A 14,631-nucleotide genomic window follows, 5' to 3' on the forward strand; every position below is an offset into this window, starting at 1 on the left:
GAACCCCTACGGGCCTCCTGGCAAGACTTGTTTCTCTCTGCTTGAGATGGGTCTTCCTTGCGTCAGCTCCAGTGGACTCCCCTTAACTCTAAAGGCAGCAGACACCTCTTCCCATGAGAAGCCAGGGTGGTGGCTCCTTTTTGTCTCCAGACCTTGAACACACCACCATGGCAGCTGCTGCTCTTTCTTGCCTATTCTTGTCTGCTTTTCCCCAAACTGTTAGGGCATTAGGGGTAGCAACCACATTTTAATCTCTGTAATCTCAGTGCCTATGTGAAAAATGAGCGAGTGAGTGAGTGAGTGAGTGAGTGAGTGAGTGAATGAGTGAGTGAATGTTCACGAGACTGAATTTATACAGACACAGGTGCATCCCCTGCTACAAGTCTCCAAATAGCTAAGGAAGACCACATACTGTCTATACTGGAACCAGTGGTGAGATGAGTTCTGGGACACGGAGGCAGAACGGGGCAGGGAGGTCAGATGAATATTCCTCCAGAAACATGGAAGGACAGATGCACATAGTTTATGTTCCTTGGTCACCCACTGACTTTGAGGTCAGCCTTAGATAGACTTGATAGAGTACACACACTCACACTCCCAATACATATTCACACACGGACCTACTTATAGTCACCCAGTCATATTCCCCAGTCTCATGGCCCTTTCTGGAAACCACTATTGAGGGATAGTCGCTATAGCTTCTAGAATCCATCCCCTCTTCTCCTTAAAAGCCATAGTTTTTTGTTCAGGTGTCCACCCTCCCCCGCCTAGCCCAACCCAGCCTCCAGCTCTAGGCCTTGCTAAGTGTTGGGCCAATGTAGAAGTCCACAGCAACTGCTTCAGTACTGGAAACCTGACCCAATTCAGGCCAATGAGAGAAAGATTTGCTGGGGGTCTTCTGGGAAGGAAGTTTGACACCCCGCTGTGGAAGTCTCATCTGTACTATGCAGTGTGCAGACATCAAACTTGGGATCGTTGAGTATCCAGCTTAAAGATGCTGACACCCAAGAGACAGAGGCAAGAGCTGCAGGCTGAGCACCCACCCACCTCAGACACCATTAACACCAGCCAAGACTTGCTGAACAAATGAATCCAATGTTTGCTCATCTGTCTGCATAGAACCTGGTGTTTGGGGATGGGTGGGGCTAGGGTGTGAATATCTAAATTCCCAGAGGCAGAGCTGGGGGTCTCCAGGCCAGTGGAACCAAGAGAAGCAAGGCTGCTGTGGTTATTAAACCCAACCAAGGATGAGGAAAAGAGGCCAGCCAGTGGGCTGTACAATGTCCAAGGTATGTGGAGGATCTCAGGAGCAGGCAGGAGACAGAGACTAGGGAGAGTTCCCCCTGAGACAGTATGGGGACTTCTGAGACACGCTGGCCACTGTGCAGTCTGTGGCCTTGGATACAGGGTGGGAGTGGCCATTAGCACTGACAAGTTGTGAGCTGCCAGGCTGAATTCTCTTGGAAAGACACAACCTGGAAGTGTCCCAGCTCCCAGACCCTCAGCACAGCTCAGGCTTCGGGCCCACTGGAACAGAACCACTGCACCCAGCTGCCCTGCCTCTGGGTGCTGTCCCAGTAGGGCCGGCTCCCCACCTCCCACAGAGAGCTTCCTACAGTGCTCACCCCGTAACACCTAATGTTGGAAAAATGAGGCTGGCAGCAAGGAGAGGGAGCAGCTAGGCAGCAGAGCTTGCTCCTTCCATCACCAGGCTCAGGCCTTCCCCACGTGCCTGGGCCAACTGCTCAGGTCAGACCCTTTCCACCACTCACCAACAAGCTGCCGAACCTCCTTGCACCTCAGTTTCCACATCTGTGAAATGGGGTCTTGGCACTTGACCCCTCAGTTCTCATACGTAGTATATCATGTCACTTAGGGCAGTATCTACCAGACTTCTTGGCACAGAGCAGGCTCTTCGAGCTCCTTGTCTTACTTGTCATCACCTGGTCCCTGTCATCTGCATCCCAACCGACATTAAAAATACCAAGGGACAAGGGTTGAAGCTCTCTGTTGGCTCTGAGTCCAGCCAAACTCAAAAGGAAGTGGTGGCCATGCAGCTGGCTGGGGGACTGCCGAGAACTAAGCCTCCTGCCCAGCAGAATTTGCCCAGGGCAGAGGGCCTGCAGAGGTGGACAGTCTTGGTAGAAAAGCCACAGATAATCACAGTTACAGTGCACAGCAGACAGAAATGGAGGGAGAAAAATGAACAAACGCACATTTTCTGAGTGCTTTTGTCAGTTTTTTTTGTTTCATTTTGTTTTGAACACTAAGATTTATTTTCAAACAGCACACAGATGGTCTGCGAGGCAGGGCCAGGCCAGATGGTTGTCTGGGTCCCGAGGTGTCTGGAGAGACTGGACCCTACCCACAGCAGCTGCCAGGAAAGGAGGACCCTTGCCCGGGTGGCTCAGCCAAAGCTTCAGGCAAGCGTGGTGGCTCTGCGGCCCCCAGGCCCCGCCCTGCGGCCGGGCTCACTAGCAGCTGCAGCAGCAGACACCCAAAGGATGCGGGGCAGGGCTGAGGGCAGCCAGGAACTCAACTAGGGGACACAGCAGCTTCAGGAACACTGGTGATTCCACCGAACTTGCCGAAACCAGGCTCTTTGGAAAACAACCTAATCTTTGGGAGAATACCTCTCGGCTTAGGTCTCTCCTCTCGATTTCCCTTTGCTTTCCAAAAATTAAAAAACAAAAACAGAAAAACCCACACACATTTTTCGGGAAAAGGTGTTCTTCACAGGCCCAGAGAGCTGCACCAGCCTCTGCCCTCACTGAACCCGCTCAGTGAAGTTCTCAGGGAAGACGCCCCGGCATTTCTCCAACTCCTTGTGCTGGTTCCAGTCGCTCTCCTTCACGCCCATGAGCCAGCCTTCATCCTGAAGGGGAAGCAGAGCACCCAAGTCGAAGAGGAATGGAGAAGGAGGGTAGTTGGATTCTACGAGGTATGCATCTCACTGGGGACCCAATAGAAGGAAGTCTCCTCCTCTACTTATTCATTCCTCCGAGCGGGTCACACCCCCCTTAAGAAATGCTTCCTCCAGGCAGCATTCCCTGCTAATCTCCCCAGACCCAAACCCAGCCACTGCAGGATCTTTCTGCCCTTCAGCAGGTGGATTTAACTCTTTGTGATCTGGCAAGTCCTTTTCACTCTGGAAAGGCAGGCTGACTGCCGCACTGGTATATACACGTCTGAACAATTCCCTCAATGCCAGCTGAGGAACTAGTTGCCCACCATCTGGTGCCCACAGAAGACACGTCACTGAAGAAGACATCAGCTGTCTGTCCAGACTTCTACAATTCCAGAAAGTTCTGCTGCATGCTGGCCACTTAAAGGCTTCTAGAGTGATCTGAGGCCACCCCACCAAGCCTTCCAACTCAAACTGGACCTTTGCTCTAATCCTGACCCTCCCAGGGATCACGACAACCTCCCTGGCCCCAGACTCTGACCCTGAGCCTGCAAGAGCCACACACCTGGCCTCTGGGTGAGGCCATTGCTATCCCGGCAACTGGGCTATGCCTGAGACCCACCTAGGTCTTTGTTGTTTCATTCTGCATCATTACATGCCTCGTCACAGGCCCTACGTATGTGCTATCTGAGCCACTTCCAGCCATCCTAGATGGCCCCCACTGTGGGCCAGGGGCTAGGATTCTGGTTCAGAAAATCCCACCCAACTCAGGACTGGCCCGCTAGGGAGATCAAGGGAGACCTGAAGATTTAAGAGAACTGGCCGAATTAACTCCAGGCCCAGGAAATCCTTGTTACTCAAACATCGCAGCCCAGTGTAGCCTCAGTAACCACCTGGTAGCCTCAGTCCCAACCTAGGACCCCCAGCCATGTTGGCCTCATCCTAAACCCAGCCCTCCTCCCCTGACAACTAAACCACACAGACCTGTTGATGACTAAGTGTGTCAGAGTCTAACCAGGACCGCTATGCACTGTGGATGTCACCTGGATATCAACATGAGCACCCCAATCCCACCACCGACATCCCACAAAGACTCACTCGATACCCACAGTGAGATTCCTACTGAAGGGCCACAGCTGCCTGCACGAAGCAGCCTGTCTCAACCTAGGAAACAGTTCTGCCTCACTCTGTGCCAGCCCTAGGCCCCGAGGGGGCCCGCTCTGAAGAGATGAACTAACGAGGAGAGGCCACAGCAGGAAGAGAAGGTTCCAGGAGGCATCTGGGGTGAGAAACAGCTGGGGGCATGGTGAGGGTGCTCAGGGGTCCTGCTGATACCACGCACTGTCCCTGTGGGTGCTGTGTGAATGGGTGAAGGGCCAGCCTGGAGGGGCAGCATGCGGGGACAACAGGGGCCCGACATGAGTCATAGAGCAGGCGCCTTGGCAGCAGTGACCAGGGTGGGACAGCTCATGGAGGGGCAGCCAAGGATCCTGTCCTGGAAGGAGGGAGGCTTCCAGGCAGGGAAGGGAGAAGTGGAGGAAAAAACAGATGCAGAAAGCTGGGGAAAAGTCAGATAGAGCCTGAGGAAAGGAGAAAGCAGGAAGAAGGAAGCAGACAGAGTTCGAGAAAAAAAGAAAGTGAAGAGAGAGGGGAGATACAGACAGGGAGACACCAACAGAGGGGGAAACGTGACAACACAGGAGATGGGCCAAAGAAAAAGGAAAGGGGATGGATAGAAGGAAGGGAGGAAGGGCAGAAGGGAGGAGAACAATGAATGATGAGAGAAAAGGACAGTAGGCCCCAGCCCAAACCCAGGCTTCACCTGTTCTTCTGGATTCTGGAAGGGGATCACCAGCACCACGTCCCCAGCCTTGAGCTGCAGCTCATCTGTGTCGGTGGCCGTGTAGTCGTGCTGGGCCTGCACCTGCAGAAGTTGAGAGAGAGCTCGACGTCCTTCCCTCAAAAACCCTTGGTCTCCGCTGCAACCCTGTACAAGGCACCAGGCCTCATAGCAGCTTTGGTGTGATGAGGCAACACGGTGACCAGGAGCTTATTAAAGTGGTGGGACCAGGGCTGACACCACCTCACCGACTGTAGCAGGGGATAAAAGGGTAGAACGACTTTGGGCCAAGCACATAGCCCCCAGGTGGTATCCCACCTCCAGGGCACTATCAGATAGTGGCAATCAGACTGTGGGGTCAGTACCCTGGGCTTACCTTGAACATGAACCCCGGGGGCAGATCCAAGCGTGCAGCCCCGCTGCCTCCCTCCACAGTGCCATTCACAGCTGCTGGGAAGGTCTCCACCACAACAGCAGGCAGAGAGCTCTAGGGAGGGAGCACAGGTCAGCATGAGCAGGAGGTGGTCCCCGAAGAGCCAGGGCAACAGGCAGGGAAAAGGGATGTCTGAGCCTGATGCCAGCCCAGCCTGCCTCCAGTCTCCTGGACAGGAACTATGACCTGGACAGAGCAAGGAGAACAGGCAAGATACAGGGCTGGGAGCCACAGGTGGGTGGGCATACAGATGGACAAACAGACAGCAGGAAAGAAAGACAGGGCCCTGGTCCCTGTGTCTTACGGAGGCTGCTTCACTTGCTGCCGTCTCCCCAGGCTCCTGGGCTCCAGCCGCAGGTTGGGTCCCACCCGCCACCTCTGAGGCCTCTGTTGGCTGCAACATAAATGCCGGCATGGGGTCAGACACAGGACGGGGCACCGCCACCAGGACAAGCACCCAAGTGGCATCCAGAGTTGGCCAGTCTCTCTGCACAGTATGGCGAGCTCCCGAAGGAAGCGTGGGGTCCTGGGCATGAGGAAGAGCTGGAGAAGGTACTAGCAGGCACGAAGAGGTTGCCGAGAGACATGCAGCAAAAACCCAGCAAAGGCCCCTGGGTACCACTCCTGACTCTCCCTCACAGGCCCCACCCCTAAGCCCACGAGCTGGCCCAGCTTCAGCTCCCTCGAACCTGCCTGGCCAGCCTGCACCTCACAGGTTGTTCCCAGAAAAGAACGAAGCGCAGGATGGGAACCATGGTGGGGGCCCGGGCAAGGCAAAGTTGACACAACCTGGCTGCAATCAGGCTGACCTGGGCCAGCACTCAGACTCAGCCACTTCCGAGCTCTGGGAGCAACCCCTCAACTTTCCCAGCCCCGATTTCCTCATCTGTAAAAGGAGGAGATGCCTAGTGTAGGGTGAAGATTAAATGAAAAAGTTCTGGAAAGATATTACTACAAACCAGCGGGTGCTCTAAGTGTTCCTCCCTCCCACTGTGGGAAGCCTAAGCTGGGAGGCTGNTAGGGCATTTATGAGCACATCGAACTCTAGAAGTTCTGAGCCCATCTCTCAGGCCTCCTGGCCTATGCACAAGCTGCTCTCTACTTGCAGCCACCTGGCAAACGTCACCTGTTCTGGGAAGCCTTCCCTTACTGGCCCAGGTCTTCCATGCTCCCCACCACTTTTGGCCACAGCATCGATGCAACCTTGAGGCCATTGCTGAGTTGTCTATCTCCAATAGGACCATTAACCTATGTCCCTGTGAGTGGCCACAGTACATGCTCAAGGATGGATGAGGGATGATGGATGAAGGGATAGACAAATGAATGAGAAGGAGGCTCCAGGCCGGTCTCTCTGGCCAGATTCCTGGCTTTCAAGGCAGAGGCACAGGGCATGGAATGGAGGCGAAGGCCATGCACGCCCCAAGAGAGCAGGAGAGGGGGAGAGCTGGGCCGCGGCGGCCGCGGCTGACCTGGGAGGGGGTGGTCACGCTGATCTCAGGGACAAACGTGTCATCAAACAGGCTGAGGATCTGCTCCTGCTTGACTTCCTTGGATGGGGTGTGTTTGGGAGGCGGAGGGACTGGTGGGCCTTTCCGGAGCTGTGAGTCGGCCACGGGTAAGGGGCCACACAGGGAGGCACAGCAGAGCGGGAAGGTTGGGGGGAGACAGAGACAAAGCCATGGTTAGTCACACCCCAGGCCATGGCCCCACTGAGGAAGATGAAGCAAGAAGTGTCACTGCTCCCCAAGTCACACACACCAGGACCATGACCACCCCAGAAAGGAGACCAAGGCAGGAGGTCCAGAAACACTGTACAGAACGAAGAAACGGGAGGGGAGAGGAAGGATAGGTGAGGAAAGAGGTGTGAGAAGAGAAAGGAGGAGGGAAGAATAAGGCAGTGGCAGTAGGAGGGCTCGCCACATGGTAAGAAGACAGAGAGAAACAGTAGCTGAGACACAGCCCGGGCACCCACTCTCCTGCACACCTAGGCCCCTCTCCACATTCCACCGGACAAGCTCCAGCTTGACCTCTGCAGTGACCTGTGGAGACCAGCCCAGAGCCAGGGCCCAGAGGAGGCCTAGGGAAGGGGATCACACACCTGCACACTTGGGGGGGACCTCAGGCAAGTCACACAACCCCCCACCCACCCCGAAGCCTGGGTTTCCTCATTTGTCACTCTGGGGTGATTTAAAAAAGCATCTGCCTCACAAGGTAGTTGTGAGGATTTAATGAATGAAAACGTGAAAAGTGCTGGCACAGCGTCTGGCCCAGAGTAAGTGCTGTTCAAGTGTGGGCTCTCATCACCATTCTTAACATCTTTATCCTAATCGGCTGAGTGATGGCCTAAAACCAAAAGAGCTGCTGCCAGGAATGAAAGGGCATGGGGGACAGCCTAACAAGGCTCAACCAGAGACACTGCAGAAATGCAGAGAAACCTCGTGGGGGTGGAGGCCAGGCGCTCCAGAGGGGCCGGACCAGAAGCCCAAGGCCTGTCCCCCTTCACCACTACACAGTCCCCTCACTGAGCCCTTTCCCATGCTGTCCCTCTAAAGGTCCTTCGTGGCAGTTCCAAGCAGGAGGAAGAAGGTGAGGACAGAGAAGGCAGTTGCCTCCACAGACCTGGACATTCCGGTGTTAGGGGCCGAGCCTGCGCCTCAGTTGGAAAGGAAGATGGAGGAAGTCAAGCCTCCCAAAAGCCAGGGAGAGAAGAAAGAGAGGGTACTACAGCGGGGCAGGGGGACACTTGAGGAGGAAACAGGCAGTCACAGATGTCCCTGAAAGGGCCCAGGGCCATTGAGGAGAGCCTGTGTCCAGCAGGGCCCAAGGGAGACCGATGTTCAGGCTCAGCCCCCATTGGGCAAAACCCCAGGAAGGAAATAGAGGACTAGAAATGGGAGGGATAGGTAGATGACAGCAAAGCAGGAGGAAGAGCAAGGAGGAGAGGGGATCAGTCACAGAGACACAGTGCCTACCTGAGATGGGGATTTGGGGAGGGCGGCCCCAGGGGTGGCAGCGCTGGCTGGTTCAGGCTCATGGTTGACTCTGATCTCAGGGGTGGCAGCAGGAGAGCCATCTGGTGGAGGTGAAGGGCTCTTGTTCTCTTTTGCAGGGGTGTTGTCACTGTGGAGGCAAGACAAGAAGGAGCCCAGTGGGGAAAGGTCATGGCCTCTGAGACAGGATGTGCAAATCCGCAGGTATGCGTGTGATGGGGCATGTGCACGAGCAGATGCTTTTGGTTCCATGTGTGGAAACATGTGTGTACATATGTATGAGCATGCAGACCAGTGTGCGAAACTGAGGATGTTTTCTTCCAAAGTGTATCCACAAAGATTCACTGTGAAAATGCAATGTTCCTGTGTGAAACTGTGATCTTGTACATGAGAATGGGTGGAAATGAGACTGCATGCTCTGGCAGCAGGGGCCTGTCTTGGAGACAGTGACAGCACATGGAGGAACTCCAAGCTGGAGGCCTGCAGTCCCCAGGGGAGGGGAGCAGGACTCTGGGAGCCACCGCCAGAGGTAGCCCAGCTGCCCCACAGGCCTGCATCAGGCTAGCCCTGTATGAGAGTCCGAACTCCCCAGCAGGAGAAAGCAAAACGTCCTAGAGGCAACGTGAGTCTCATTCCTCACACCACACAGCAGCCCCCATCTCAGCCTGACCCCCAAGGCCTCTTGGCTGCCTCCCTGCCTGTCTACTCACTCACACCAAAATGCCAAGCACAGCCTGCCACCCACACACACTCCCACCCACATGATGCCATCACTATGTCTGAACCTTTGCTCCCACAGGCCCTTCTGGGAAAACACGGGAAGCCACCCAGAGGCCATGGGCAGGTAGGTGAGTAAAGGCGGTGCCCTCACAGAGGATATGCTGGGGGTGAGAGGGCAAGGTCTCTAAGCCATATCGTTCAGTACCGAAAACCAGGGCAAACATGTGCATGAACCTCCACTTGGGTGCAAAGGGGGCAAAAAATAAATACTTATATTCGTACTTACACACAGTGCTGACCAAGACTAGCCATTAGCCGTAGGTGGCTGTTTACATTTATATTTAAATTAAATAAAGTTAAAAATTCAACTCCTCAGTCACACTGGCCGCAGTCCAAGTGCTGGCCAGCCATATGAGGCCAGTGGCCACAGTGATGGACAGGGAAGGTCTAGAAGGACACAAAAGAAACTGGTAACCACGTCACCTGGGGGAGGGAGTATCTAGATGATGAGACAGACATGAGAGAGACATTACTGGTACCTTCTCATCTTTCCTAAACTTGTGTTTCATGGGTTGTATTTGCCTCCTTAAAGAATTTAAGTACAGGACACATGCACATGTCATTTTAAAAACGCCACCGTGCCTCAGCAGCCCTCCCCAAGCCTCCTCAGGCCTCCTTTTTGGTGCCATTCTCCATCTGTTGATGCTCCTGGTCCAGGCCGCAGCCGGTGGACGCTCAGCAATGCAGAGAGGAAGGCGCTAACCTGAGCTCCGGCTGTCTGCACAGCATTCCCGCCCAACGAGCCCTCTGCCCTGTCCTGCAGCACACACGACACAGCGCAGGCCCGGCCTGCCGGGCAGCACCACACACAAGAAGGCAGGTTAGGGGTTAGTGGTGCCCTCAGAGAAGGGCGCTAGGCGCATGCACTGGGGCCACGGGCCAGCGTGCTGGCCTCGGACGCCCCACAATGCAGCACTCACTGCCGGTACCTGTTCTTCTTCCTGCGCAGCCGGGAGAACAGTTTAGTTTTCTTTCTGTGAGGATGGGACGCAGAGGCCTTCATTTTGGGGGAAAGCTGGATGTCGGGCTGGCCTGTCCCCTTCCTTCATCAGCAACCCCTCACAAAGGGGTTACACAAAGGGAAAAAGACTCCCCTAACACCCAGGGGCCTTGATGAGGGCTTAACTTCCCCCTCGGCCCCCCATCATACAGTCTCAGGGGCCCCACTGGCCTCAGCATGGTGTCAGGTGCCCTGGGGTGGTGCTGACAAAACAAGCAGAAGAGGAGGCTACTCGAACACAGGGGTGCAGGAGGCTCACACTGGCCACTGCAATGCCCATGGTCCAGCCCATAGCAGCACCAGGGGCCCAGAATGCCAGGAAAGAGTGGGGTCAGCTGGCCAGTATGGGACCCTAGGAGAGGAGGCAACCAGGATACCTAATGAAGGAGGCTCACAAGCCTCCACGCCCCTCCCTTCCCCCTCAGATCAGCCCCTTTCCTACAGAATGTCAGTCTAAGCAGCCTGCACTACCCAGGATGGCCACCACTTGCCCCTCCTCACCCAACCTGGGTGCTCCCGACCTTCCAGACCAGGCAGAGCAGCTCAAGGGAGGCCAATCCTTCCTGCAGTGATCTGGGAAACTGCCCCTGGGCCTTTACTCTCCCCACCCCCACCGCCCTCCCCACCCAGCTTGCTCCTCATCCCCAGGCACCCTGTGGGACCCTCTGCATCACATGTATTTTATTTTCAGGAGAGAAAAGGGGCAAAAATAATCACTGAATATCTTCTTAGTCCTAAGTAATACCTCCCTCACCCCAAAAAGCATATACAATCACCCCATTTCATAGACGGAAAGCAAGGTTCCCTGTGGTCCCCACACTGTGCTGAGATGGCCAGAAAGGAAGGAGAATCTCAGACTTGCTTGTTTCCCATGAGCCATAGCCAGAGAGCAAGACCCATCCCCTCCTCCTTCGCGTTTTCCCCTAAGGAAACAGGAATCTCCTGGGAGGTGAGGCAAAAGGCGACCAGGGCTGAGCTGAGGGCAGGAACATGGACACCTTTTCGGGTGTGCAGAATGCCACCATCCTGGGACTTAGGCTTCCCGGGAGCAGGACAGGGAAAAGGTGGCACCACCCCCTGCTCTAAGAGGACCATTCATTTTCCAAAGGCTCTGTGCCTGTGAATCACTTAGTTCCCCACCCTCCTCCCAAAGCTGTGCAGGTGCCCTGGCTGCTCCTGCCTCACAGATAAGGAAGGGAGTCCAGGCTCAGGTAATGTGCAGGCTTCAGGGACACACAGGGGGAATGGGGGTGCCCTTACCTGCACAGGGAGGCCAAGACAAGAAGGCCAAACTCTGGGGCCACAAAAACAAGCATTGTCCTAGCTTTGCATGAGTCAGGGAGCAACAGGAGTCGGCCCTTTGTTCACACCTCCCCACACCCACCCTCAGCCCGAAGAGTGGCGAGCATCACACACCTGGGCTGGGCCTTGACCGTGAAGGTGTTGCTCCCATGCTGCTTCTCCAGGCTGACCAGCACGTCGTTGAGGTTCTGATTGAGCTGCAGGTGGGACAGCAAGCAGGTAGGAGGGCCTCTAGGGCCACCAAACAACCTCACTCTCCCCAATAACATCACTGCTTCTCCCCCTACTCTAACCCCTTCCCTGCATCCCTGCCTCCTACCGAAAACAAGTTCTTCTTTCTTTCCCCATCAGTGGGAAAAACGGAGGAAGTGAGCTGCAGTGCTCATTTAATGTTTCTGGGGACCATTTTTTCTCTTCTTTCTACTTGTAGGATTTCCTAAGATGATACATAGAGCTTGTACTGTTCTTAAATTTTTTTTTAACTGTTTTTGCAAACTAACCGTTGATTCTAATTGTTAAGGTCATTTTGCTAAGATGTTTTCAGGCCACACTACAACTGCCAGAGAGTTCACCAAAAGCACAGGCAAGAGAAGAGGTTTATCCCATGCACATAGTGATTCTCATTACTGAGAATATTTCTCTCTTTTCGCCACTAAGATGCCCAGAGAGGAATTTCCCTCCTGCCTTACATAAATGTTTTCTTCCCCAAGTCACCTCTCTCTGTTTTTAAAAATTTTATAAGTTATCTCAAATGTCTAAAGGGAAGAAGGAAAAGAAAGAAGGAAAGGGACACCCCAAAAAGCAGGAAATCAGGGTGGTGGAGGTCCCAGGGTGGTGGAGGTCCCAGGCTTGCCTTTCCTCCCCCTGCCCTCAGCCTGGCATCCACCACCATCATCTCATTCCTCTTAGCCCACGGGGTAGAGTCAGGCAACCCCACTGAACCAAAGGAGGAAGCCGCCACTACTAGGTTTCTCCAACTCAGCTTTGCAGTTTAACTGCCAGCTAGATGAAGATGAAAATAACACAACATAGGAATTTAAGCTAATCACATCCCTTCTTACACCAGATTCTGGCAAATAAAGCAGACCTGTTTCAGTGTCTTAACACACATGAAAGAACATTAAAAACTGACAAAACACTAGCAATGCATTTATCATTTGCCTACAAATTGAGAAGCCACCACCGTTTTCTGGGCCGAAGTTGCCTGAGAACACATTTATAGTTTGAGAAGAGGTGGCTCTGTCCAGGCAAGAAGAGTAGGACTGGAAGAAGGAAGGAGGTGGGGCTGGACTTTCAAGCGCCACTGACGGCCTCCCCAGCGCACCCGGCACACCCGGCAGCTTCCACTGGGTAGAACACTCTGGATGGGGAGCTCTTTGTGAGCTGGGTCTAGGCAGCTCCTCTCCAGGGCCAGAGGAGACTCTGTGATCACTAGTGTGTGCAGAACCTCAACAGAGAAAAGGGAGCTCAGGCCACCCCTTCCGTGCCTCCGACCCTGGCCTTGGGCAGAGTGACTCTAAAGCCCACAGAGTCACCAGAACCTACCTTACTCATCTCCTTGTGGAAGTTTTCTTCCAAGCCCGCAATGCTCTGAAACGTGTTGACATAGAAACCTACACGGCTACAGGAGGCAAGGAAGGAGAAATGAACACACAGGTCAGGGCAACCCAAGAGAGCCACATACACGCCGATATGCCTCGACCCACATGAGACACAACCCTGAGAGGACACAGGGCACCCCAGGCAGACACACATGACACAGCTGTGCAGCTTGAAGGAGGCCAAGGCTCTTCTCCCACCTCCTGGCCTCACCTGTTCCACAAGGAAGGCAGCTCCTCCTGCAGATCCACATTCATCTCCTCAAACACCTTCTGGGCTTTGATGAGCTCCTCCTCGGCCTGAGGGGCAGGGCTTGTCATTCTTTCTGCTGAGCCTGTGTCCTAGCCAGCCCAGGCCAGGCCAGGCCCGCCCCCATGACCTGTACCCCCCAGTGCACTCTGGGCAAGATAGAGGTGGAACTCGATGTGGACGTCGTGGCGGACCTCCGCTTGCAGCCCCTCACAGCACTGTAGCCAGGACCTCAGGGACTGCTCCAGGAAGAGAAGGGCAGAGCATCCCTGGCAAAAAGGAGGACCCCTCTCTCTTGTGCAGATGGGATCAGTGGAGCACAATAAGAAGGTACAAGACACAGGGCCTGGGGTGCTGGGGCACGGAAAGGGGGAAGAGGCAGACCCAGACCCAGCCAAGTGAGGAAGGACCCTGTCCCCTTACACACGAACCTCTCTCAGGCTAGGTGTCAGCCCGCTGCCCAATTCCCAGGCCTTAGTGTCCCCTCCTGAGTATTCCTTTCCCCCTTTCTCAAGGTTGCCTCCTACTCAGTCTCAGCCAACAGCCTGTATTCACTTCCCCAGGAGAGTCTTTCTACCCTCCCCCTGCTTCCGTCACCTGTCCAGTCAGGTGGAGGGCAGGGCCAGGGTGGGAGGGAGCTGGGCAGCTCAGCAGGGTGCCTGAGTCCATTTCCAAGGCCTTCACCTTCTCCTGGGCAAGACCTGCTCCCTGCATCTGCTACATCCACCAGGTGGTGGCACCAAGTCCCCATCAAAGAGCCAGCGTATAGGGAAATAGAGCAGCAGGTGGCCTGCTCTGAAGGCAGAGAGCCAGAAGAGGGTGGGGATGAGTCACAAGACCCCAGAAGGGGCTCTGCTGGCTCATTCTGGAGGGCGCTGCTGGAAAGAGTGACTCGGATTCGGGGTCTGAGTCACAGCCCGGGAACGTGGCAGGCCCCACCCACGAGAAAACTTGCCGCCAGCAGCCTCAAATCCTCAGGCCTTCTGGCAAAGGCAGCCAATTGACCTGAACGCCAAATTGCCAGAAAGCACGAGATTTCCCCAAGCCCACCAAGCTGTTCCATCAGCTTCAGGCACCAGGCAGGACAAGCCCTATCTCCAGAGCTGAGCCTGGTGACTTTGGGGTGGAGGCAGAGGAAAGAGAGGCTACCACCTCTTCTGACTCCAATTACCTTCAGGTTGTTGGAACTTGCTAGGGTGAGCTTGAGCTCTTTATCTAACTTCTAAAGATCTAATTTAAAAATTAAAGGTAGAACAAGGGGGAAAAAGAAATCACTCTCTAAGCATGCGTGCTTCAGCTGCTCCAGAATGGATCATAACTGCTGGGCCCTCCAGGCTATTGGCTAGGCCATGCCTGCCTTACACCTCAGGGCACCCCTATGCCTGACTGGAGGCTACTGATGACGGTTTGTGAGCACAAGATGAGTGACTTCCACATCTGGCCATGAGCACCTCTCACTGTCATGCACACCTCCCATCTACTACCAAGAGTCTCACCCAAGTCCCATGTTCCCCAGGAGCCCACCTTGACCAC

The 14,631-nt window shown here is 54.7% G+C and overlaps 1 protein-coding gene across 8 annotated transcripts in view; it reads right to left on the reverse strand.

Annotated features, from left to right (window-relative positions):
• Positions 1 to 2,217: 2,217 nt before the first annotated feature.
• BIN1 (bridging integrator 1) overlaps positions 2,218 to 14,631 on the reverse strand; it is a 50,856-nt gene continuing 38,442 nt past the window's right edge. For 3 of the 8 annotated variants that reach the window (XM_039851247.1, XM_039851241.1, XM_039851242.1), the window contains 9 exons: positions 13,063 to 13,148; positions 12,796 to 12,871; positions 11,365 to 11,447; positions 8,151 to 8,298; positions 6,648 to 6,776; positions 5,483 to 5,572; positions 5,122 to 5,232; positions 4,728 to 4,829; positions 2,218 to 2,875 (listed from right to left, as the gene is read on the reverse strand). In XM_039851247.1, coding sequence (XP_039707181.1) covers positions 2,768 to 2,875; positions 4,728 to 4,829; positions 5,122 to 5,232; positions 5,483 to 5,572; positions 6,648 to 6,776; positions 8,151 to 8,298; positions 11,365 to 11,447; positions 12,796 to 12,871; positions 13,063 to 13,148 — 933 coding nt within the window. In that variant the 3' untranslated portion in view covers positions 2,218 to 2,767. The remainder of the gene's footprint in view (positions 2,876 to 4,727; positions 4,830 to 5,121; positions 5,233 to 5,482; positions 5,573 to 6,647; positions 6,777 to 8,150; positions 8,299 to 11,364; positions 11,448 to 12,795; positions 12,872 to 13,062; positions 13,149 to 14,631) is intronic. The other 5 variants (XM_039851248.1, XM_039851244.1, XM_039851245.1 and 2 more) reach the window with 3 other exon arrangements.

This window comes from Pteropus medius, unplaced genomic scaffold (assembly GCF_902729225.1).
Source record: "Pteropus medius unplaced genomic scaffold, Ma_sr-lr_union100, whole genome shotgun sequence".
Lineage (NCBI taxonomy): Eukaryota > Metazoa > Chordata > Mammalia > Chiroptera > Pteropodidae > Pteropus > Pteropus medius.